Raw genomic sequence first — 27,372 nt, forward strand, 5'->3', positions numbered from 1 at the left:
AAAGGCTATTCTTCATTAAAGTCAAACGCAACAATTTACCCCAAAAACAGAAAATAGTACTATATAAATTTATTTACCAAATAATGATAATATTTCAATAAAAAATAATATTTAATATCAGATAAATAAATACAGCACTGAAATATATATATTATAACGGGTAGAGAAACTTCAGGAATGTAAAATGCAAGAATTATTATGGGGAAATAAAGAATGTAAATTGACAACTAGGTATTTAAAAAGAAAGATCCAGAAATTATAACAAAGGGTAACAATGAAAAGAATTTCTAGAATAGTACATAAGGTTCAGAGAATAGATGTTTTGAAACCATTACACCAAATTAAATAAAAGGATGAATTGGCTGCTGTTAGGATAGGTCAAGCCCTAGGACAGAGGTACAAATACTTCCAACGGCAAGTAAACATTGGGACAAAATGCTACAACATTTGAAGTGTGTGCGTGCATATGTGTTAATAGTCAAGCATATGAGTGTAGATTGTGTCACAAGAACATTTTATTTTGGGACACTGTTCTTTTCTGCAGCAAAATGCAAGAAGCTGTTCAGTGAGTTTGTTGATAACAAGAGACAAGGTGAAAGTGTAAAACTGATAAAAGTGTAAAGTAGTTTCCTTTTACAAATAGTAGAATTAAATAATTTTTTATAAAGTTTATTATTGATTTTGTAATTATCTGTTAAATCACTTCTTAATTTGAATTAATGTTTTTAGTTACTGAAAAACATCATAGTAAATTTGTATTGCATTTGTGACATAAGTTACTTCTTTTGTTAAATTTCATAAGAAAAAATAAATTACATTTTTACCAATTTTAGTTTGCTATCGCTCAAATTTGCTATCTCTCAAAACCCTTTGTCTAAACAATAACATTAAACAATAGGTTACTGAGTTTACTAAAATCTGAACAAAACTTAATACTTCAAGAAATTATACTTTATTTATTGTATCAGGTAGAACTAAAGCTAAAATATTAATTTTTTTTCCAAATATGAATAAATACATTTTGTCATTTCATTATAAATGAAAAGCAACAAAACACTGTTAAATATTTATCTCGTAAAAAATGAATCTCTGTTATTATTTGATATGTAATAATAAATGAGATCATTTACAAATATAACAATACAAAACAAATTTTATAATAAAACATTATTATTAGCAACTTACATAAAGATATTTTTAGTCATCTTTACAACCTTCCTCTTAAAAATAATTTTCATTGGCTGGTAGATGTTCTCTCAGAGTTGTCAATTGATATTACTCCTGGAAGTTGTAATACACTTCAGCAATACATTGATAATACATCTTAATCTCCTTAAAAATTTTTAGACATTATTTATGTCTGCTGAAGCCTATCTAAGACTCTGGAACTAATTAATAATTTACCAGGTGTACAAAAAATATCAGGGTTTTAATTTGTTATACTATTTTTGGTGAGGTGTGAAGTGTTAAATTTTAGAACCAAAGAACAAAAAGCACAGTTGTATGCATATGGCATACAACTGTGATTGATTCCCTATCTTTCTGTTTGACAGCGCTTCTAGCAAAAATGGTGACTCCTGAACAGAAAACCTTCTGTGTTTTGCAGTTTGTTAAATTAAATATGAATCTGCAGTTACAATTCAGTGTAAGTTCCACAGAAAATTTAATTGTGATTCTCCTAGTGACATAATCAGTCTGAAATGACCAATTGTTTGTGTAAAGGAATGAGTACATCTCAATCCCCCCCCCCCTCGAGGGAGAAGAAAACCTGCCTTGCAGTGTGTCTGATCGCTATACCACCCCCCTCAGAAATGAGTACAGGATGACCAAGGTGGTCTGAAGAAAATGTTGGAATATATCAGGTAGTCTTTCATGGAGATATACTAAAAAATCTGTTAGAAAGGTCGCCATGAACTAGAAATGCAGATGACAGTGACAGTATGGAATGTTTAAGGAAACAATTACACATAAAAAGCATTCATACTGTTTACAGCTGTTGCAAGGTTTGAACGCTACTGACTATGGTGTATGTGCCAATTTCACAACTGAAATCTTGCAGATGACTTTCTTGACTGCATTATGTTTAGTGAAGAGTCAACGTATCATCTTAGTGCTAACATACATAATGTCCATATTTGGAAGTCAGAAAACCCCCATGAACTTTTAGAATGTGAAAGGGACTCCTCAAAATTAAATGTTTTCTGTGTAATATCCCAATGGTAAATTTACAGGTCATTCTTTTTCACTGAAGCAAGTACAACAGAAGTTCCTTATTGAGATGTGGCTGCTTACATGGATTTTTTTCCCAACTTCGGCCACAAGATAGCAAGCCTCCTCACAGGCATAACTTTATATGGGAATCAGTTGAATGATATTTTTTCCCAACCACTGGATCAGTTGGCATGAACCCAATGACAGAGCTTATTTGTGGTGGCCTCCAAGATCACCCAATCTGACCCCATGTGATTTTTTCCTTTGGGGTTTTATAAAGGATCTTGTGTATGTGCCTTCACTACTTATTGATCTACCCGATTTGGGGCACACGATTGAAACAGCTGTTATTTCTATTATTTCAAACATACTGGTTAAATTATGGGATGAACTCTCTATAAGTTGAATGTGTTCCACATGACATAAGGTGCTCACATTGAACACTCTTAGGGAAAAACTGTAAGAATTACTACAAATCAAAATTAAAAGATATTAAATAGTTTTAAACCCCAATATTTTTTTTGTACATTCTGTATAATTTACTATTAAAATTAAATAGGATTTATTTTATAGAATTATTATGTACGATGCTAAAGCCATATTCTTCAATTAACATCTTCAAATTGGCTTCAAGCAAATTCAGAATATCTTTGTCAACAAAAATATTCTAAGGTAATGCTTACCTCTTCTTCAAAGAGGAAAGAATAATTTCTTACCTCTAACATTCTTTTTTTTTTAATATTTGAAGTCTAGATAAATAAATACATTTTATAGCAAGAATGTGCAATTCTTCTATTGCTTGAAGTTTATAGAAAACTTCACTAAGCATTAAAAGTTGAGGTTTGTTTCATGAAGTACCTTTGCATGAATTAAAACATTTTTTTAAGCAAAAAACAGAAGAAAAATTATTTTATGAGCTAAATATAATTATTCAATTTAGTCCCATTTCATTTCTTGAAACAGTAATACCATTGTTTTTAAAAGGAATGTTTTCACCCATCACCCACACTGAGAATCAAAGATTTTCTAGTGCCCTCCAAAATTTTTAAACTTACCACCATCTGTTAAAAATAATAATTGCAATTGCTGTTTTTAATTTAAGATGCACTCTTAAAAACAGCAATGTAATTATTGTTTTTAAATGTGGTGGCATATCCTATTTCTGAGTTGAAACTTACATTTTACTTTATATTTTAGCTTGAAATATCAGAAAAACATAATTTTTGCCTTTTTTTTAATCAGCTCATTGCCTTCCTAGACTGCCTGAATGCCCCCAATTTTCTGTAGTCCTTCTACCACCCCCTGAAAGCCACCAGCAGGTGTTACCGCCCACTTTGAGAAGAAATGCTTTAAACAAACTTTTCATCTTTCTAATGATCCAGGTGCATTTACAGCAAGAGGTACAAGAAGCACCAAAACAGAGTTGCTTCCTCGCAAAATATTGATGTTCACTTTTTATCTGTCCTTGTGATAAACAGGAGTAGCACTGTCACTTACAGAGTTAAATATTGCTTGTATTTTGGTGACTGCTAATATTCCACTGAATGCATCATAGCCATTCTCAAGGGTAATATTATGTATTACATCATCAGTAAATATTTTGTAATATTAAACAGACAGATAAAAGATAAGCTTTTGATACAGATATCCTTTTATTAAACTTGTAAGTGGATAATTTATATTATAAATATCTTATATATATTTTGTATTATATTACTTGTTTGCAGAGAAAATAAAAACATACTCACAAAACAGAGAAGCATTTATATTAAAAAAAATTTCTGTTCTAATGATTAGCTGAGACATAATCACAGACAAAATTTTAATTACAAGAAAAACAAACTTTTGTAATTAATTATTTTTGTATTTATTATTAAAACATTAACCTTCATTTAATAAAATTAAAAAAACACAATTCATCTAGTTTGGAGTTTTATTTTCAGATTGGATATAATTAATAAAATATATTTTATTTAAGATCTCATACAAAGTAATATAATGTACAGTACAATAACAATTAACGATACAATGACAAAAATAGACAGGAATAATTAGAAAATTATAACTGTATACAGAAGAATATTTATTATTGAAGAAACATATATTATTTCTTAATTAAAAGTTGTAGCAGAACTTATTACACAGTGGTCACTAAGGTAGACATCCCATTATGTTGTGTTTGAATACCCTTATAATCCTGAATGTAAAATTATTACCATAAATAAAAAGAACTTGAGGAGATATAAATACAGTAAATATTACAGCTACTTATAAAAAAGTACCATAATAAAACAGAATTTTTTGTCTAAGGTTTTAACCACCATGTACAGTTAGAATCTATATTGCTCTGTTAATAATTATGAAGAATGCCTAACAAGTAGCATATGAGTGTTTTTTTAAGAATGATGAGTGTATATTTTTATTTTTCTTGGAATAATGTGAAGAGAATATAACATTTTTATAGTGTCCATATGGAACCCTAGATTATTCTTTAATAATAATGTTCTACATAAATAAAACAAAGAATTTTTTTTAATTTTATTCGCTAAAATTTTACTGAATTAAATTCAAAACATGTAATTCCATAAAAAATTTGGAATGTTTATCTTTCATATATATATATATATATATATATATATATATATATATATACGGGTGTTTCATTTTAATCGCTCCAGACGACTTTCTTGTAAACTACACAAAATACAAAAAAAAATTACTCAGACTGGAGGGGGACACCTCATGGTAACCTTGGATTTGACTTTTAATTTGACCTTGACCTTATTTCAAGGTTAACATGATTTTTTCAAATGGAATTACCTACTTTTGACCCCACCAATAAATAAAGCATAAAATTTTATGAAAATATGTGGTCACAATATGACCTTGGACCTTTTTTCAGGCTGTTTCATTTTAATTGCCCTCATAGGATTTTCTCGTAAACTACGCACAATACAAAAAAATGACTTTAAAAAAAGTTACTCAGATTTATGGGGGACACCTCATGGTGACCTTGTATTTTATCTTGAATTTGACCTTGCTTTATTTCAAGACGATTTAACACGATTTTTCCAAACAATGTAAAATTGTTTGCTCTTTTCTTTGGTGGAAACAAAAACAGGTCACTCCATTTTGAAAAAAATCGTGTTAACCTTGATATAAGTTCAAGGTCAAATCCAAGGTCACTATGAGGTGTCCCCCTTCAATTTGAGTAACTTTTATTAAAACCATTTTTTATATTGTGCATAGTTTACAGTTTTATATATATAATGTAGTTTGACTAATTTCTTTTTATGAATTCAATTTTTTATAAAATTATTAAATGGAGTAATTACAATGTAGTCCAGAAATTAATTATATACTGTTTTTATTACAAAAAAAAAATAATTTTGGAATTACATTTAATTCATAGCACTTAACACAAACCTCTATATAAAATAGTAATCAGCAAATAAAATTTAGAGATTTTTTTATAAAAAAAGTACATTCAGGAGGATTTTGGGGTAAACTGTGTATTCTATGGTTATAAATTATCATTGTATAATAAATTCTGCTTCTGGAAAATTTTTTATTATAAAGTAATAGGTATGAAATAGCCAAAATGAAATCTAAAACGCAACAGAAAAAAATATGTAATTAAAAAATTATGAATTTAAACATTTCAATTTTCAACAAAAGATTTTTAAGTGTAGTAATTCATATTAAGCTAGTCGTAATTTACTTCTTTATTTTTTTATGGATAAGTTTCTTAGCTGCACCTCTTTTCTACAGCTGCCTACAACTTTTTCTTCTCTGTTTCTGTTTCTTCTAATAACAAATTAAAAAAATTTAATTCCTTTTTTAATTTTATTTAACACAGTACAGTATATAAAATAATTCAGCTGAGCAAGAGTACAAAAAAAAATATTCCATGGCAATTGCCCATGCTCATGCAATTTAATTATGTTTTTAATAATTTTATAATAATTAAGTAGATAAAACAAAAATAATACTATATTCAGACTTGTAGGTAATTGTACATTATGTAGATCACATCAGAAGTCAATAGATGTCATAATCAATATAAAAAAACTGCAGCAATTTCCTGGTAGGAACAAAAGAAACTGTGGGAAGAGCCTAACTTAGAGAAACAGTCAAAGTCCATATTAATACATAAAAAAAATAAATATTTATAACCAATAATAATTAAGTAAATGTAGATAATAAAATAACAATTTGGAAGGTAATAACTAAATGTATCATTTTACTAAATATTGTTTGTACTTGTTAAACGAGTATGCAGATAATTCAGAATCCAAATTCAATTTGATTAATTACTTTCTTTAAGAAAATATTATTTTTTACCATTATAAATCATTTACATGCAATAAGTAAAATTAAAATTGTTTTGTCTCAATAAATATGCATACAAATCCATTTTTTAAAAATAATGATATATTAATTTTTCATATTTAATCAATTTTTAATGGCCTAAAAATGTTTGTCTATACAATAATTCTGAAAATTTTAAATCTTAGGGTAGTATGGGATTTCCAGCATACAACTGACATAAAATTCTAATCATATGTAAAGGGTGAAGTGCACAAGACTTGAAGAGCAGTAAAATTATATAGTTCAATTAAAATTATCTTTAACATCAACAAAAACTATAAAACCAGTAAGTTTTACTATATGACAGCAAATGGCATTTGAGAAATAAGCAGTGTCAATGAAATGGTACACTATAGTCATCATGAAACGCAAGGTTGTTGAAACTAATACATTTCTCACTGTCATACTTTACACTTTAAAAAAGTGTTTATACTTTTAAGTGTTTAACTGATATACATTGCCAATAATTTTTTTACTAAGAATTGTTTTTCACATATTTAAAATCCTCAGTGACAATGAATCCCTTTTAGGAGTTCATTGTTCATATCATACTTATAGCATTATACCACACAGAATAAATTTTAATCATCTAGTAAGTTTATTAAAATTTATTTATTTATGGTTTTTTGTGTTCGCTTAATTTTTTTTCATTCTCAGAATATATTATGTACTTTGGTTGTGTTTAACATAAATTTTCATTTACAGTTTGTGTATTGTGATGGCTACTTGAACCACTATTGGCAAGGTACAGTTTTATATGAAGATTAGGTTGTACAGATTTAATGAAGATTATATATATAGTTTTATGTTTATAACAATATGTTACAAGAATTAAAACTTAGAAATATTTTGTTTTGGAACCATTAAGAATAGCTATCAGACTGTATCACTAAATGAATATTTTTAAAATGTTTATAATACTTAAAAATTATTTTATATATCGAGGTATTTATTTTTCATCTTTCAGCAGTGATAAAATCCAATTTATGTCCCAAATCACCTGACCAGGAGACATTATTAATTAGAACTCCAGTAACTGTCTTAGGGACAGTATCAAAATTAGACATAGCATTAAAAAATAACTGCTTCATCCAACTCCTAAACTATCAACCTTCCACATAATAATTACTAGTACTTAACCAACTGTACCACTCTCACATACCATTTTTTAACAATTACATATTAGATAGACATAAAAAACTGCAGAAACATGTTTAAAATTCTACACTGGATTTTGAAACTGTAAGTTGCATACAGCATGTTACTAGTCTTCTATCTATTTTATTTATTAAAACTAGCTGCAGGGAATGCCTACAGCACACCTCTGCAGAGCTAGGCCCCCCAGGCAGGTGGCATCTCAAAATGAGATTATTAGTGTCCTAAATTGATTACTTTTTGTGTAAAATTTTATTTTTTTTTTAATGATGAAAATTGATATAACAAAAGTTAAATTAGAAATTTAACTCTAAAAATTAATACTAATGAATTAGGAGTTTCCGCTAATTATCAGTACATTCCAGTGCCTACTTTTCGATTATAGTTCATTATTTTATGTTAAAACACCACTCTTAAATTAAATGCACTAAAAGGTAAAAAATAATTTTAGGACGGTATCTCAGAATGGATTTGACAACAAGCTCTGATAGTGATATATAAGATTATATGAAAGTCATAGCTTCAAATTAAAAATTTGATGTTTTTGCCAATTTTTTTTATGCATGTTTGCATCCCACTCTTTAGTCCATTCATCACACAAGAAAAAACTGACAAAACATCAAATTTTTGATTTGAAACTATAACTTTCACATAATCTTACATAATACCATTGAAGCTTGTTGTAAAATCCATTCTGAGATACCATCCTAAAATTATTTTTTTAATTTTTGTGCGTTTAATTTAAAAATGGTGTTTTACAAATCATTTTTACACATTTTTTATTTTCTACTTTTTAGTGCATTTAATATGAGTGGTTTTTAAAAAGTATTTTTATATATTTTTTATTTTCTGCTTTTTAGTCTTTTGCTAGAGCACAGGTTTGAGCGTATTTAGCAAAAGATCTGATCTGTTTGTTTTACAGCAGGTGAGCGCAATCAAAACATACAGCTATTCGATTTAATCTTCAGATAACCAAGATCCAGTTGATCAAGAATGTACCCAATGCATTAAACAGTTAGCAATCGACCTGCTGATACATACGCTGTTTGAATCGTGAAAATTGGGCAAGTGGATGCTGAGATATTACGGTGGCACCCCATCGTACCCCTCTCCAATTTCATAACGGTGCCCTAGGGGCACTTGATATTATCATCCGACACGTACTACTGGGAGCAGATGGGGCTAATTTGAAGTAGTCAAAACAAAATTTCAGAGCGCTAGGACCGACCATTTTTGAGATATTTGCGATTTTCGTTCGAAAATTCGGATCAGAGTAAAAAGTACTAAATTTTTCCAAAACTTCAATGTATATACAATATATTGATATATAATAATATAACAAGTATACACCTGACCACCACGAAACATGGTAGCGTTAAATATTGACTTAACACTAGTGATCAGTACATTCCGGTGCTAAGCTAAGAGGGACGCACACACAGACACACATACAAAGGCTGTTTAGTAGGGTAGAATAACTATATGAACTGTACTTAACTTATGTACCATCTACGTACTTAAGCTAAAATATACCATGTAACAGTAGTGAGATCTACTGTTTCGTGGAGATCTAGTGTAAACCAACTATTAGCTTACAATTTATATCTAATTTTATGCCCTTGTCTTAAAAAAGTTAGTCCAATTTTGGCTGGAAATTTGGTTTACCTTTTTTAACAGAAGCAGTTGGAGATGAACTTCTTCTGTCATGTTCTTCCTTGTAATTCTGTTCCTGTAAGTTTTTTTCTACTTTGTTTTCTATATCTAAAAATTCCTCTTTTTTTATCATTTCAATTACTTCTTCAATCTGTTCTTGACTCAAATGAAAATTTTCTTTACCCAGCAAATCAACTGCCTGTAAATATTATTTTTTAAATATTAAAAATGATTAATGAGCCACTTTCAACTTAGATAGAAACTGCTGAGTACGTGGCCTATTCCTACAATAGGCCAAGTGGTGACATCTATTGGTTAATGTATATATTGGAGTGTTGAGCCAGGTGATGTACGGATGTGCCGAACACAACAATGTAATTTATTTCCTTTTATTATTATTAGTATTAATAAATATAGTTACTTATTAATACTCTATTTTTTTCACTGACTAAAACCCAGACCTCAACATGGTAGCAGACCATAGTAATTAGAGTATTTAAGAATGTAATTTACTGGAGATCTCATAAGCAAAATTCTGTGACAAAATGTTCGAAATTTGCTGAATATGTGGCTCTATCAGAAGCAGTAACTGATATTAATTTTGTAATTGATGTGTTAAAGAAAACTTTTAAAGTATAAGTTAGAGAGCCTGTAAAAATATTTGAAGATAATTCAGGAGCATTAGCAGTAGCAAAATATGGAAATTTCACGAAAAACTCGAAACACATAGAAGTCCAATATTACGTGAATGAAAATTATGAAAAACGAATTATTGATTTGATTAAAGTTGAAACTGAGAATAATATTGTTGATATATTTACAAAGAGTTTGTGTAAAGCTAAGTTTGAAAAATGTAGGAATTTGTTAAGAATTGTTTAATGTAAAAAAATTTGGTTATAAAAGTGAAAAATTGGAAATAGAAAAAGTAAGAAGGGCTTGTTGAGTACGAGATACTTTTACTATATTCCTATAATAGGCTGAGTAGCGACATCTATTTGTTAATGTGTATTGGAGTGTACAGCCAGGTGATGAACAGATGTGCTGAACAGAACAATGTAGTTTATTTCCTTTTATTACTAGTATTAATAGTTATTATTAATACTCTATTTTTTTCATTGGCCAAAACCTGAACCTCAACAGAAACAGTTCTTCCAGAATATATTTTCTAGCAAATTACACTCCTCTTTCTTCAGTGGAGTTAGCAGTGGCAACAGTAAAAATTTATATCTTCTGAAACTATTTCTATACAATCTGAAAATAGTCTATAATAATTTTTAATATTTTGTATAAGCATTACCATGTTTCAGCATAGGATTAATGATTATGATATTAAATATATTAGTAAATTATTTTTTATCTTAAGTTAAGCCTTTTCACATAACGAAGATCAGACGTGAAGCATTATCCAGCTTGTGGCAACAATATAAAGTTAATCAATATGTTTGATATAAAGTAATGTGTTTTAATTTGTTGTTTCCACTCTCTTGTATAATCTCTTGTTAAATATTAATGAATATGTATAAACTTATGAAATGATGTGATTACAATATATTTATTTTTTAGAGTTAGTGTAGTTAAAATAAAACAGCATTCAAAATAATGTATAAAGCAGGTGTAATTAATTATTTTTAAATAACTAAACAGGAATCATTATGAAAAATAACCAAAATGTCAAAATGTTTTCTACTAATTACTAAAATTGAATTATTTTCAATAACAAATAACAATAGGCAACGGTCTACCTCTTTAACTGTAATTCTATTTTGTAGTAATAATAAAATTCTCAGTAACGCAAGAAAAGTAATATGTAGAGCCCTGACTGAAAACGTAAACTGGATCCCCTTTTATGTTTCAAAAGTTTTATTTTGTTTCATTTAATACAAAGTTTATAAAAATATAACTGTTGTTTTGTTATTTTAAGTAACATCAACTGCTATAATTATTTGACTCTACCACCCAGAATACTTTAACTATGATAATCTGTGAGAAAAAATTCATTAAAAATGACTGGCTGTCGGAAGTTTGTTCTTACACCCTTGTTTGTTCACACCCTTCACTTTCCAGAATTTACTCGATGTTGTTGAAGGGTCAGCTGGCCAATTCACGCTGAGCACAGGTTGCAATGGCCGGCCTTCCCATTAGGTATGTTTCTGCTCAGAAACACTTGGGTGTAATCCTTGATGAGAATTTTCGATTCAAGAAACACCTTCAATATGTTGCCGCCTTTTTTGGAATTCGCAGAGTTATCCATCCCAACTGGGGGTTGAATTTCTGTACCATGCAGATGCTCTGCAAGGATGTAAGTGAGGCTATTATGTTGTACGCTGTGCCTGTCTGGGCTCAACACATGATCTTTAGGTGTTATAGGGACATTCTTTTGAAAGCCCAGTGTCTCCTTCTGTTGGCTGTTGTTGGCGGTTACAGGACTGTGTCACATTGACTGTGTTATTGCTGGCATTAAGCAGATAGATATTCTTGCCATAGAATGTAAGGAACGTTATATTTCCAAACAGGATGGTCTTCTTACTTCAGAACATATACAGGAAATTGAATCGCATGGCATATATCCAATTTTGTCTGATTTGCACGCGGTTAATTGGAAGGTTCGTGAGGAATGGTTGATAGTGGCTGGTTTTCACCATTTCCTTGCATTAAGTAGATCAGCTGAAGGTGTTTAAATGGAGTAGGATCCCGGGTGCTAGGGTTTTGGCTGAGACATTTGATTGGCCAGGAGTAGGCGTTTTGGCAATGAGCCTCAGTTAATTCAAAAGCAGTGATTGTTGAAGTCGAATGGTAGAAATGCTGTCATCAGGGGGGGAGGTGTCTGCACTACCAAGGCATGGTTGTCCATGCACTCTCTAGCCGAAGGTGGTCTTCAGGTATGATGTTTATAATGGGTGGTGGGAAGTAGGTCTGAATTTTATAACACATTTTGAATGCTATATGTTTAGCATTGTATTGACTCGTTACTTAGTCGACGGTTGAGGCATTTACAGTCACAAGCATTGATATTAAAATTTGATAATGTGCAGGGTTTGCACTTCTGCAGACTTGGTTAGCTAGTTCAGAGAATGATATTGTAGGAAAAGAGGAATAAAGATGTCCGAAAGAAGCCTAAAGCGAAGGCGTTGGCTGAGATAATACTTTTTACTGATGTAATGTCTGCCGAGGCATTTGCATTGGTGCCATCCCAACTAAGGCCTGGCTGATGACTGTAAGATGTAATCAGTTAGAGGGTCTAAAGACGACCTATGGTAAAGCCCCTCAGGGCTCAGAATGGAGGGAGTGGTGTGGCGATCAAAATACAACAAGGGTGTCTTCCCCTGCAGGGTTGGGTTGTAGAATGCAGTCTGTAAGAATAATATCATTTATTATATTCATTATTATTATTAACATTATTACCTTTATCAAAGTATCAACTTTAATTGAATCGCTCTGTTTATCAACAACCATTTTTGAAAGCATTTCAGTAATTATTTTCAACCTCCAGTTATTAGGAAATTTTTGTAATTTTTTTACAACATTAAGAACTTCATCCAACTTTAATAGCTCTTTCCTGAAAGAATAAATTTTATTACAACAAAAATAATGCCAATGTTATAACAAATAAGCAATCATTAAACACACAAGTAGTACATAATTAACCCTTCTTTCAAAAATCATAAAAATATTATCAAATTTCTTCCTATAATCATCTTTTTTGTTTTGGTAGTAAATATTTAGGCCACGCATTTTAGATTTCACTTAAAAATATTCAAATATTTTTATAGAACAGTGGCGGCTTGAAGCTAAAATTAGTGGGGATGATGCTCCAGAAATTTTTTTTCTGGGTCTTTTCAAGGCCATGGTTAAAGTTTTCTCTAAAATAAAACTCAAATAGAATAACTGGAAGCAGGATAATAATCTAATTCTACACTTTATCACATTAATGAATATGGTACATGGTTTTTAGCACAACCGTATTTGGTTTAACCGAATAAATAATAAAATATCAATATCAATATTTTTTTAGTATTATTAGATAATAATTTAATAAAATGTCTTCTTAACACTACAGTCCAATGGTGCTTAATTTAAATTTCTATGAACACAAAAACAAACACATAATTAGTTTTTATTAATTACCTTCTCTTTTGCCTTTCCAGCATGTTTTTGGACTGATTTGGCAATCGAAGAGCCCTTGCTTTTCGCCATCTTCTGATCACTACTGAAAAAACAACTAAACCGCTTTCATACCGCTTCCACCGACTAAACTAGAAAAGGGAACAAACAAGGAACATTCCACACACATGCGAAGTAAAAAAAATACTATCTTCCACCAGCACACCAGGGTTGGCACTGCGGGAGCAACAGTGCTCTTTCTCCCTCACAGCCTTGCGTGCAGCTTCCTACGTGCACCTGCGCACAACAGCCAAACACCACGCCACTGGAACTGTGAAGTACACAGTTCCATATAAAGATTTTTATATCTTTTTTGTAAACTGTGGGATGGCTACTGACATTAAGCTTAAGGATTATATATTGTACAAATAGAAAGAAAGAATTAAAGAAAAAAGGTCATAATTACTCATCATTATATAGGAGAATATCATTTGGTTTCATCTATTCCAAAGAGATGGCTTACCATGTCCACTAGTAAAGTTACTGTACTAGTAGACTAGTAGGCTTGAGCATAATGCACCTGTAGCAAGACGGATGAATGAATGGTGGACTACATTGAGCATCTTTCGAGTGGTATCCTGTGCAGATGAATAAACCAGGCATCCATTGTATAAGCAGGAACAGACCAGAGCTCAGTAGAAGCACAACGTACATACTTGATCACCACCCTGAGTATTAATAAAACTCTCAGCAAATGTCTAACATTTTTAGACATTTTAACTTCAGCTCCTTTAAATGTGTTACCCATGTTAGTCATTGGTCAAATCACAATCCTAAAAATCTAATGCACTTGGCATGCTTCAACTAGTTCACAATATAGAAACAGTTGAGCTTCTACATGTGCCCTCAACAGTGAAAAGCAAATACATTTCAATGTGAATCTAGTCATTTTACACCACAATTCTAAACAAATTTTTGTGTTTTGGAGAAGCTTCTCATCAGTAGCTAAAGTTCTAGGTGTAACATAAATTGAAAATTCATCTACAAACAAATAACACATAACAGGTTTTCACATACAGTTTGTTATACTATTTACTGCTACAGTAAATAAAGTAGCACTTAGAACACTTTCCGGAAGTATTCCGTTTTCTAGTTTAAAATTTTCAGATAAAAATTTGGAAAATTTTTATGGCACCAATTTGGTCAGGAGTACCAGTAGGTGGACTGTCTGGCCTGAGATCTGTGCTGAGTAATAGGTTGTAACCTATGAAATTGCTTACGAAGGTGATCTAAGAGCAACAAATTCAGGTCGCTATAACCTAAGTAACATGGATCAGGACAGGCAGCTGCATTACAGGGTTTGGAGAGGCACATGGAGCTCAGCAAGCAGGTGGAATTGGTGGCTAAGCAGTTTGGCTAGGCCATCCGGACTGGTTGCAACAAAGTCCTCCAGCAGCCTAGGCCAATAGACAGAGTCTTGTGTAGTGGCCAGTTTGCTGAACTAAGAGTCCCTGGAGCCGTCATGAACCCCATTTCTGAGGGACCATCTTGTTAACTGCAGGTGGAAACTTGGGAAAAGGTGGTGATCTGCTGACCTTAGTGTGCTGCACGCAAGAGTTAGATCTGCTAGGAATGATACCAGCGTTGCAATAGCATCCATGATGTGCACATGGAATATCTCCAGATCTACCAGAATATTTGAGGAGAATATGTTCATGCCATCAAGGAAGGCAAGCTCAAATATAGGCAGGATTCCATGTGCGGGATGCAGGAAAACCCCTGGCAGCTCACAAAATCATGTTATAGGTCGAAACCATTGCATGTCCTGTCCAGTGTTCAATGTGGATTTGGTAGTCAGGACAACACTTTAACACCTGTGACAACTTACCAGGCGTTCCTTGATACTCTGTAGAGGGTGAAGCAGAATGGTGTCCAGGCAGAAGTAACATCCTTCCCTGGTGTGCGGGTTCTGGATCCCATAGACATTGACTAGGTGGTTTCTCAAATGACACTGAAAAAAGCACCAGAGATTGACCAACTTGACCCGGATATTTTTCAGAATCTGCTGCCAGTCTTAAGAGTGCCACTTGGCAGACTGTTCTCGGGGTGCCTTAGCTGGGGTTGCTTTCCAACTTGTTGGAAAGTGGCCTTGGTGAGGGCAGTCTTAAAACCTGAAAAGGATCCTAGTGAGGTTGGCAGTTATAAACCACCTCTTGCCGGTTCACAAAAATTTACTTGAAGTGTGGTTGTGGAACAGCTCCGAGAAAACATCTATGTGAACGGTTTTCTAAATAGAGGCCAATATTTCTTCATGGAAGGGATTTGCACTGAGGATTGCATCTTAAATGCTCTTGCTGAGGTGGTAAGCACTGACCGTAAATATGTTTTGGCAATTTTCATTGACATAGAGGACAGCGTTTCCTTCCTTGTGTTGGAGTTCTGGCCTCTATAAGCTGGAATGCTGCAATGTTCCAGCCCTACAGGCTGTTGTATGTGACTATTTGTCTAACCACATGACTTTGTTTATGGATGCACACTTAGTTGTAGAAAAGTTTGTGACCAGGGGAAGCCCGCATGGTTCCATTCTTGGTCTTCTGCTGTGAAACCTGGTTTTTCACAGATTTCTGGGACAGACATTCCCAGAAGGAGTCACAACCCAGGCTTTCCCAATGACTGTCTCCTACTAGTTCATGGCAATTTACGACCACAGCTAAAAGAAAGAAAGTAAGCAGCCTTGTCTGCTGCAAATGGCTGGCTGGACAGTCAAAATTTAAAGATTTCTGTGTCCAAAACAAGGTATATGTTTCTGAAGAGTGCAGACAAATTATCATACACTCATAACCCCCACATTAAGTATAAAGGCTGTGTAATTAGCCGAGTAAACATTCACAGTTCCTAGGTGAACTGTTTGGTGAAAAGTTGCTGTTTAGCAACCATATCAAACAAGTAGTGGCAGACTCTATATCTATGACGCACAAGCTTAGGAGGATTGCTCAGAAGGCCTATGGGCTGTCAGGCTGCCAACTGTACATGGTGTAGCAAGAGTCTTCGAAAATATGACAACTTACATGGCACCCATATGGGTGCATAGGTTGGAAAGAAATACAGCACTTATTCTAATTTAAGGAATGCCCAGTGCAGAGCTCTCATTGTATACACTGGTGTTTTTAAAACAACCTCCTATGAGGCTATTACCAACGAAAAAGGAAAAGGCTCTACCAACTGATTTCATGGTGAAAGTTTGGGTGCCATGTGGAAGTTGCAAAGAGGTCAGGAGGCCAAGGTATTTGAGATGTGGTTTCAGGCCAAGCGTGTATCAGAGCACAATGGTGATCAAAATGCAACTGATCTAAATTTCATACAGTTGCCCATCTTCTGCTTGCGGAAGAGTCTTCAGAACCTATATGCAAGGCGTGAATGGAACACCATGACTAAGGGACTAAGGAGGGTCTTTATGTTATACAAGACTAGGGAAATAGTAAACCTTGGGATCATTTTTAAGAGCAACGGGGACCCAGGTGCTCACCAATCACATAAATTTGAAGCAATATCTGTTCAGGTTCTGCCTGGGTAACTGATGAACTGTGTGTCTGCAGGGAGGTCCAATCGAATGTACATATGATGTATGACTGCCCCGCTCTTTGGGGAACCAGAACTTGGGCCACCCTGGAACTTAGAGGTCAAAGGGAAAATTGGCCACTCACAAGCAGCGAGTATATGTGCTGTGAGACATATTGTTGGATCGTGTGGAAGTTCCTTGATGCAGTTGTGATGTTCAACCAGCATCAGTAGTTTATTTAAGGGAAGACTTACTGTATTGTTGGAAAAGCTACCATTGAGAAAGTTCGCCCACCGACCATTAGTTCCAAGCAGCTATAATTGGTAGACAAGTACTTGCTGGTGATATAGACCAAGCTTAAACCATTAACGCAATTACATTAGTTCTAGGAGCTATTTAGAATCCTGGTCGTATAAACTGGTACGAGGCGCAGTAGCCCTTTGTGGCACGGACATGCGGTGACATGCTTTAGGGTGACCAAATGGGGTGGTGGTGGTGGTGGTGGGAGAAATGCCAGTAAACCAATACCACTATTGTCATACTGGCTAAAAAAATTTTGTACCCAATCCAGTCTGCTTTCTTAATCCCCTATCTACGTGGCTGACTCTAGACAAATCACTATTACTGACTGAGATAACAACTGGTCTGTGATTGCTCCAAAAACGTTTTTCGAAACAGATCAGGTAAGACATGGAAGAAAAGGGATGCTGAACATAACAATGGATTGATGCACTAAAATGTACCTGATGAAGATGACAAACGTGTATGACCCATCATTCAACAAGCAAAGATCCAAGTTCTCCTCAATTGATCAACTATAATATCTCAGGATAAACATGATGATGAGTCCCGCAAATAGTGATGGGTACTGAAATCACCAATTATTAAGCATGGCAAAGGCATCTGTGAACACAGATTAGACAGATCATCCCCACTGACATCAGAATTTGGGAAAAGCTATAAGTTGCAGATATTCATTTCAAATGGCACCAATATCTTCACTGAGACTGCAGGGATGTTTGTAGCCAGCAGAATTTGCATGGCTACTATGATTTCCTTCAGGAAAACAGCTAAACCTTCACATCCTCTACTCTCAACATGATAGTTGCATCTTTCACAGACATAACCATGAAAAGACACTTCACCCTGGGGATGGAGGTTAGTCTCCAGCAGACACAGTATTAATGTTTTTTCCACCTGTAATAGAATCTCAATATCCTCACGGGATGAGAACGAAGAATACAAACATTCCACTGAATATCTTTAACCATAAAAATAAGTTTCTCCTGTTATATGCAAAATTTTCATGCAGATTATTTATAAAATACAATCCAGTTTTTTTTTTCGGATTTTATACCTTTAGAATTATATAATTATAATTAGGATATTTTATAATCTTCATCTGCCACCATATCCTTGCAGAGACCTTGAAAACCTGGGAGGACGTTTTTATAGATCCCTTCACAGGGATCTTGGAGGTTATTTGCTGTATAATTGGTGCAGCGGGAATTTTATGTGATGGTGTAACTACTGAAGTGGTTTTAGATATATCACCATAGGTCTTTATTTTTTTTTTATCTTGTTTAGCCTCCAGGAATCACCATCAGATATTACTTCAGAGGATGAATGAGGATGATATGTATGAATGTAAGTGAAGTGTAAGTCTTGTACAGTCTCAGGTTAACCATTTCTGAGATGTGTGGTTAATTGAAACCCAACCAACAAAGAACATCGTTATCCATGATCTAGTATTTAAATCCATATAAAAGTAACTCCCTTTACTAGGATTTGAACATTGGAACTCGACTTTGAAATCAGCTGATTTGCGAAGACACGTTCACCACTAGACCAACCCGGTGAGTCACCATCGGTCTTTCTAGCAGAAGTTACCCTCTTGCCAGCACTTAGTGCTGAAATAGCTGACGTAAGAGACTTTACTTGTTCTGATAAAGCTTCTACCAATTTGGTCAGTTCCTAGCAAGAATCGCATTATTATCTTTTTGTGCATAATTAGAAGAGAGAGCCTGAACAAAACTTACACCAGGTTGTACAGGATTCCTCCTGCTGAGGGATTTTCTGTCATTCCCAATGAGCTACAGGAAAGGGAACTTTCTGATCAGTACAGACCTTCAAAAAATTCTTCTTTATAAATGGGCATTCTAAAGACCTTGCTGATTGTGAACCTTTACGATTTGCATATTTTTCTGCTTCAATGCACGTGAGTCATCATGTCCTGTACAGCCGCAATGTATTAAAACTCATTCTTACATACAATCACCTTTGTTGTGACCAACCCTAACAGTGGAAGCAAGTGTCTGGGGTTAGGTATAAATGGTCACATATGAATACAAAAGTAACCTACTTTTTATTTTCATGAACGGTTGGACTTGAAAAAGTTAACAAAGATGTCGGTACATCAACACCAATTCTCTTTCTCATTAATTCTCTGCACTACCATGATCGAATGTGGTGACAACTCTTTTGTTATCTCAGTAACTCTACATCAAATAATTCACAGTCACAGCAAATGATTACTCTCCCTTGCTGAAATCCAGCATCTTATGGGGTTCCTCTACCACTCCATCTTTCCCTATGTACTTAAGGCCAGCAGTCTCCAGCACTCTTCTTCATTAATCACTGCAACAAGCAGGGTGCCACCCTTAGCTTTTTAACAGATTTTGGAGAACCACAAACTGTTACGATGCACTTATTTACCAGGAAGGAGAAACCTTCTCATTGTATCTCACCACAAGAAACCTTTCACAGGAAAATTTCATACCCCTCTGTAACATTTCTTGTTTTCTCACGACTAGCTAAATCATCGGCTGAAAAAGTTGGTTGAAATTTCCTATAACTCCAAGGTTTGTTGTTTTTTTAAGTGGACCAACAACCACTGAAGGAATATTTATTGGGATTGAACTGCAGATTTCCGCAGAAGGAGGACTAGGTACTTTCATAGCATTAGGTCCTCCAAGCGTAATTCCTGGCATTCCCTCATTCAGGAACAAGGGAATAGAGACCCTTGGGGTGTTGTATACACAGCCCTTGGACATAAGCGCAGGAAAGATGTCCTCTTGTCAGCTTTTTCGACCCACAAGGGTGTGGTGATTGATAAGGACCATGTCCTTAATATTTTGCTGAATGATTTGCTCCTGGATGACTCTGTGGTGGATGAGGTTTCATACCACCGGTGTGTCAGGCGGAAAGCTGTGATTTTCAAGACCGACTTACAATCTTCTGAGATGTAATGTTAGATTGGTCACTGATCATTTGCTGATTGACAACCAGTATGGTTTCCAACCGAGCACTGAGAATGTCATACTAAAGGTGATGGATATAGCTTCCTCTAGATCATGCAAATATGTATTAGGATTTTTCTGTACATATCTGGGGCATTTAATAACTTATGGTGGCCGTCTGCCCTGTTTCAGATGCAGAAGTGTAAGTGCACACAAAATGAATTAGAAGTGCTCTCAAGTTATTTCAGCCATCGGATCGTTTCCCTGCGTGATGATGACTCAGACGTTCGCAAAACCTTAGCTAAAGGATGCCCTAGGTCAGTGTTCTGAGTCCCCTTTTTGGATTGTAGAATTCGATTCCATGTTGCATTTGAGGTTGCCACGTAGTTGTTGTGTCGTCGCTTATGCTGACGACGGGTTGCTATTGATTGAAGGGGATTTACATAACGAGGTAGAGTTCTGAGCTGCTCATGCTTGTGAGACACTCTGACTGTGGAGTCAAGAGTGATGATTCACTCTGATGATTTTCAGCCCAGAAAAAACCATAATGATGTTGCTTAAGGGCCAATTGGCTGCTTCTTAACAAATCTGGGTTTGGATGGCTGGTCTCCCCATTCAGTACATTACAGCTCAAAAGTACCTGGGTGTTATCCTTGATGAGAATTTTCGGTTCAAGGAGCATTTACAGTATGCAGCAAAAAAGGCTGCTGATGCTTTTTATGGAATCCACAGTCATTCATCCCGATTGGGGGTTGAATTACCATACCAACATATCCTTTACAAAGGTGTCAGCAAAGCTATTATGCTATATGCTGCACCTGTTTGGGCTCACCACTTGGCTGTTAGATGTTACACGGACATTTTGGCCCAGCGACTCCTCTTATTGGCTGTTATAGGAGATTATAGAACAGTCTTGCGGGAAGCAGTCTGTTGTAGCCGGAGTCAAACCAATAGATATCTTGGCTAATGAGCATAAGGATCACTACATTTCCAAGGTAAATAACCTAACAACAAAAGCAGAACAAAAGCAGGAGATTAAAGACCGGGGCCTTGCGTCTTGGCAGGTCAGGTGGGATGAATCCCCCACAGGTCACTACACACATGGTATATTTCCCATAGTGTCTGATGTAGGTGCAATTAGACGGGTTCCCCAATCGGTATATCACACAGTTTTACTCCGGGCATAGAACTAATTGTGGGACTGATGATACAGTGGACCACATCCTCTATGTCTGTCCTCGATATGAATTCGAATGTTCACAAGCTGTTAGAGAACTTGCGAGAATACATTCCTTTCTGGATCTTCGTATTAATTGGATGATCCACGAGAAGTGGTCTACAGTGGCTGGTTTTCTTTGTGCCCTTGCAGTGTGTAGGTCTGCAGAAGGAGTTTAGTCAAGGTATTTGATCGTGGCAGGATCTGGGTGGCTAGGGTTCTGGCCCAGACATTTGATTGGTTGGAGATAGGCACACTGGCATCGTGCCATGGTTATATTGGTATTGTTTACGATTCGATTTGGGGTCCTGCTGGCGAGAGTGGCCGCACTGCTGGGGTATGGTAGCCCGTGTGACCAGGGGCTTGGCTTCGTTCCGCCAGTGGCAGTCCTGATTGTGACTTGGTAATGCCACGCGACTCCATGATGGGACCAGGTGGTGGTGCATGGTTTATCCCTGGCTCCTTCATGGATGAGAATGAGGTTACGTTGCCCTTTTTAGGTGACTTAATTTGGTCAACTTATTTAGGTGTAGGTCTGAATTTCTATGTTATGTAAAACATAATTTTGATTGGTATGAGTGTAGCACTAATTTAACTTTCATCATGTTCATTTTCTGAGGCATTCACATTCACGAATGGTGCTGTCAAATTTGGACTAGGCGTGGTGTCCACGCTTCTGTGGTTTCAGTTAGTTAGTTTGAGGGAATCATGTTAAGTTGGATGTGAAGATGTCTGTTTGAGGCCTACGTGAAGGCAAAATTTGGTTTGTATTTTACTGATTCAAATGTCTGCCGAGGCATTTACATCGGTGCCATTCCAATCGAGGTCTGGCTGATGACTGTGAGATGTAATCAGTTAGAGGGTCAAAGAGGACCTCCGGTAAAGCCCCTCAGGCCTCAGAACAGAGGGAGTGGTGTGGTGACCGACAACATCACAAGGTGGGTGTGTCTTCCCCCTGCACGGTTGGGATGGGATTGACACTTATGGTTCTGAGTACCAGCGATGTAATGAACCATCCCAGCAGAGCGCATGCACACTATAGCTAGGACTTCATACAAGTGGGTTCACACTAGTGCCCAGAGGACATCGTTTGAGACTCACTATATAGAGCTACCCACCCATCTGCACAATAGTTTCCACCTTGGGTTACAGTAGCATTTCATAAGTTATCACAATTCTTGTAAGTGTAAAAAGAAACAATATAAGATGTTGTTGTTGTGACTGTGTATGGGTATATGTTGTAATTTGTGTAGTGTTTGTGAAGTGGTATACATGTATGGTGTAAAATGTTGTGCAGTTCAATGTGTAGTGCATAAAAACTTTACTTCAGCTAGGATAGTGAGGACGCCCACCCAAAGGTCTTTTTTAATTTTATATAACATGCAAGACCTAACTTTATACTTTATTATGAGTAGCAATTAGTTACAACAATACATAATACATAAATCAGTTGTAATAGTAATTTTATAATACAAGTTGTTTTAGTAAAAATATTTGAAAACTTCTAGATGAAATCTAAAATACCTGGCCTAAATATTTATAAAATATTTTACTACCAAAAGAAAAACTCTAATTTTCCTTCATTAAATGAGACCTTTAAAATGGGGTATTACTGAATAGGAATTCGTATCTAAATTTTTATTCCGCCTCCCAAAAGGACATTTAAGAGTTGAAAGATCGATTTAATCCACAACAAAAATTGTTTACGTTAACAATAAATAAATTAAATTATAAAATACGAGGTGCGACAATAAAGTAATGAGACTGATTTTTCTTTGCAAGCTGTGGCAGCCCTGCAGGTTGCGTAGGCTCACCATCTTTGACCTTGGTCTATACGCTACTTCTAGTCCAAGCGGCACATTGATGCAACTGCTCAGTCGTGAGTTGTGCTGTAATAAGTGAACACGTGTTTGTGTCTCTCGTCACAGAAATGAAACCGCAAAATATTGCGCAACGGTATGCCATTTCTTTTTGCGTTAAATTGGGTGAAAACGCGACGACAACTTATGGTAAGCTTCAGAAGGCTTTTGGAGAGGAGGTTATGTCAAGAGCTCAAGTTTTTCGGTGGCATAAAATGTTTAGTGAAGGCAGAACGAATGTTGAAAATGAAGACTGCAGTGGATGACCATCAACCTCACCTACAGATGTCAACTTGACCAGGGTGCGTGAAATTGTACGATCTGATCGAAGATTATCCATGAAAATGATTGCAGAAGAACTCAACATCAATCGAGAAACGGTTCGTCTAATATTAACTGAAGATCTTGGTATGAAAAAGATTTGTGCAAAAATGGTCCCCAAAAATCTCACACAACAACAGCGAGAAACACAGAAAAATGTGGGAGCCGATCTGTTAGAGCAGACGGAAATCAATCCAGATTTGTTGAGCCATGTTATCACTGGTGATGAAGGTTGGTTTTCTCAATACGATCCAGAGACAAAACGCCAAAGTTCGCAATGGTGCTCAAAGGGATCACCCAGACCAAAAAAAGCTTGCATGTCAAAGTCAAAAGTGAAATGCATGCTTGTGTGCTTCTTCGATTCCAAGGGAATTGTTCATAAAGAGTGGGTGCTTCCTGGACAAACAGTTAACCAATATTTCTACAAAGAAATTTTAGAAAGACTTCGTAAACGAGTTCTTCGTGTCCGTGCCAACATTGCTGATAATTGGATTCTGCATCACGATAATGCGCCATCCCATACTGCTCTGTCAGTACAACAATTTTTAACCTCAAAACAAATTTCAGTACTACCACAGCCACCTTATTCACCAGATATCGCTCCGTGCAACTTTTTTCTATTTCCAAGAGTCAAAATGGCGGTCAGGGGACACCATTTTCAAACAACACAAGATGTCCAAAAAGCTGTAACGAGGGTCTTGGAGGATATTACAGAAGATGAGTTCCAGAAATGTTACCATCAATGGCAGAAGCGCTGGAATAAGTGTGTGTAATCAGAGGGGAACTACTTTGAAGGAGACAACACTAAACATGACTAAAACGGTAAGCAACATTTTTTTTCACATCAGTCTCATTACTTTATTGTTGCACCTCGTATGAGCTTCCTTACTTACTTCAGCTTAGAACTATTTTAAATTCTGAGATATTACAGACAAACACTACATTAAATCTGTGTTTCTCTTATCAAAAAATGGCTTTTGATATTTTATCAATAGGAGGGTTAAAGAAGCATAAATTTCTTTCTTTCAAATACATTAGGGCATGAAGAAGCTAAGGGCAACATTGCACTCACTCACACATATGCACACACACACACACACACACACACACACACACACACACACACACACACACACACACACACACACACACACACACACACACACACACATGTGCATGTGTGTGCACACAGGTTCACATGCACACATGCACATGCATGCGCCCACACACATACAAAATTCATAGATAATTAAATAAATTTGTTTAAATTATTTATAATAATTAATGAAATAATTTTTAATACAAAAACCAACTTCATTTCTTCAGAATCTTTTGACATTGAACTCAAATTTTTCATATCTCCTTTTTTTGAACTAATATCCTTAACAAGTAAATCAATTTTCACAGTCATGTTGTCCACAACTTTGTAAAGCCTTTGTTCTGCTACAGTTCTTAGGGTTTCATCTTCACTCCCAGGTTTTAATTCTTCTATTTCCTGAATAAAATAAAATAAAATAAAAAATTTAACACAAAATACAGAGAGATGAACTACCAGTGAGCACTACCCTAAATCACAGAATAATAAATTATTCAGTTCAAAATAATATGATTCAAAATTATCGGTTTAACATTCCTATAAAATTGTTTAATATTTCAAATAAAATATCCTTTCCATTTGAAAATAAGGTATGTCTTTGAAGAATTATTTATTTGATTCTTTTTTTATCATTTGAATGAAAGAGGAAAAGAAATGCCTTAAAATATTTCTAATAGAAGAGCAACATTGACTTTCCCAACTAACAGAAGAGTTAGTGATGACCCAAGTTTTTTCTTGTTATATAACTCTTAAATAAAATTCTTAAAAACTCAATCATATTATTTTATGTTCTTTTAAAAAAAACTATTTTGAATGATACTATGTACAGCTGTCCATCTTTTATGTTATTTTATACAAAAAATGAGAATGTTAGATTATTTCTTTAATATATATATATATACATGAAAAAGAAATCAACAGTTAAAGAAATAAGAAGCTAACTGATTGATTTTAAAATAATACATACACAAAAACTACAGTAATTGTGAATAACCGACTTTCTCACTGGCTCCAAACCATTTTTTAAATCTTTTTACTTGAATTCTCATTACTTACATATATACTGTACAAGTTATTCATGTACAGTATTTGGTAACTTCATAATTAAATAAGTCATTAATTAAGCTGTATTTAGATGTTATTAAAGCTAATACAATAAAATAGATGAAAAAAAAAATGCAATAATAATATATTTTCAATATTCTTTCGATTTTGATCTTCACAAATCACCAACAAATAGACTTAACATTTTAGTAATCCTTAATTGGGCACTAAGATTACACATAGATGTGTAATTTTAATATTTTTTTGTTTTTTTTTTTTATTTCTATTGCATATTATACTTTTTTTTTTAATTTTTAAAACTATGAAACATGTTTAACACTTTGAATCCACTTCCTTCACATACCACTCCTTCCTTTCCTAACAGTACTCTTTAGTTTCTGGCTTTTTTCCTGAATTTGTCTGTTACTATTATTTTGTATTTTGCAACTTCATAAAAATCCTCCTTTTCAAGTCTTTTTTAATTTTTTCGATTTTGTAATTTTGAAATTTCTATTTCTGCTTTGTTTAAGTCTATCTTAAGTTTATCACAATATACACTTAATCTTTTTTTCTAGTTAAAAGAAAAAGATTTTCTTGGGAATTCTATTATCCCTCATCCTTAATGAGGCCTATGAAAGCCAATCTCCACTCATGCATTATTCCTGTTATTGCTTTAAATTTCTGGTATTTTGTGAGAACAGAATCTATATATATTACATATGTTGCCCTTTATATGATCAAAAACATTTTCTAAAAATACTGTCTTTTTGGGGATTTTTTTAAAGGCCAGTGTTTATGATCATCGTCAAACATTTTGCAACACACTACTTCTGAATAAATCACCACATTTACATAATCAAATGCCTTATTTTGCACTTACATACACACATCATACAGTTATTTTATTTAACATTTATTATATACTTATTTTTATTACAAATCTTGAAAAAAATTGGTCTGTCTAAGAAACGTTTTTAAAGACCAGATTTGAGAACCGTTCTGAAAACAGGTATATACCACTATCATTAAATGACTGTGTTTCTGTGACATGTATTGAAACTGTCAAACTGGAGGCAAAAATTTTAATGAAATTACACTTTTACATGATTGTATATCAATAGACATACACTTCCCAGCATACTAGTAATTGTAGCAGAAAAGTTTAGTAAAGAACATAACTATGGGACTTTGTAACAATTTTTGGTAAGGATTAATCTTATTTTCTTTTAATCATATATTATAATTTCTGAATGTAAGAGATAAATATATTAACCCATGATTTTAATGTATTTATTTTATTTTACTTAGGCAAAAACTATTATTAAATACAGAAGAAACATATTCAAAAATGATTATTCTTACCACTCTATAGTTCTCTAATTTCTCTTTTAAGTCGATTAACTCTCCTTTATCTACAGTTGCTACTGCTCCCATAGAATGAGCAGCATTGTATATTGCACTGATATCAGAAGAAGTTACTGTGTCCTATGAAATAAATAGAATACAAATTATTTAACTACAGCAAGCATAGTTCTAAATCAGTATAA

The 27,372-nt window shown here is 34.1% G+C and overlaps 1 protein-coding gene across 1 annotated transcript; it reads right to left on the bottom strand.

The window, feature by feature from the left end:
* Positions 1 to 5,822: 5,822 nt before the first annotated feature.
* LOC142325716 (mitochondrial proton/calcium exchanger protein-like) lies at positions 5,823 to 27,319 on the bottom strand. The gene is made up of 5 exons (XM_075367747.1): positions 27,188 to 27,319; positions 24,999 to 25,180; positions 12,793 to 12,946; positions 9,403 to 9,589; positions 5,823 to 6,018 (listed from the first exon to the last, which is right to left on the bottom strand). Exons 1-5 carry the CDS (start codon positions 27,257 to 27,259, stop codon positions 5,987 to 5,989), a joined length of 627 nt encoding a protein of 208 aa, XP_075223862.1. The 5' UTR covers positions 27,260 to 27,319; the 3' UTR covers positions 5,823 to 5,986.
* Between the last annotated feature and the right edge of the window lie 53 nt (positions 27,320 to 27,372).

Source organism: Lycorma delicatula, chromosome 5, assembly GCF_047948215.1.
Source record: "Lycorma delicatula isolate Av1 chromosome 5, ASM4794821v1, whole genome shotgun sequence".
Lineage (NCBI taxonomy): Eukaryota > Metazoa > Arthropoda > Insecta > Hemiptera > Fulgoridae > Lycorma > Lycorma delicatula.

What these genes read in the sequence shown, in the direction of transcription:
- LOC142325716 (XM_075367747.1), bottom strand. Translation starts at nt 27,259, where the DNA reads ATGGGAGCAGTAGCAACTGTAGATAAAGGAGAGTTAATCGACTTAAAA. An exon ending in AATTAGAGAACTATAGAGTG is followed by an intron (nt 25,181 to 27,187) that starts GTAAGAATAATC and finishes TATTTTATTCAG; the next exon opens with GAAATAGAAGAATTAAAACC. An exon ending in AAGTTGATACTTTGATAAAG is followed by an intron (nt 9,590 to 12,792) that starts GTAATAATGTTA and finishes TAATATTTACAG; the next exon opens with GCAGTTGATTTGCTGGGTAA.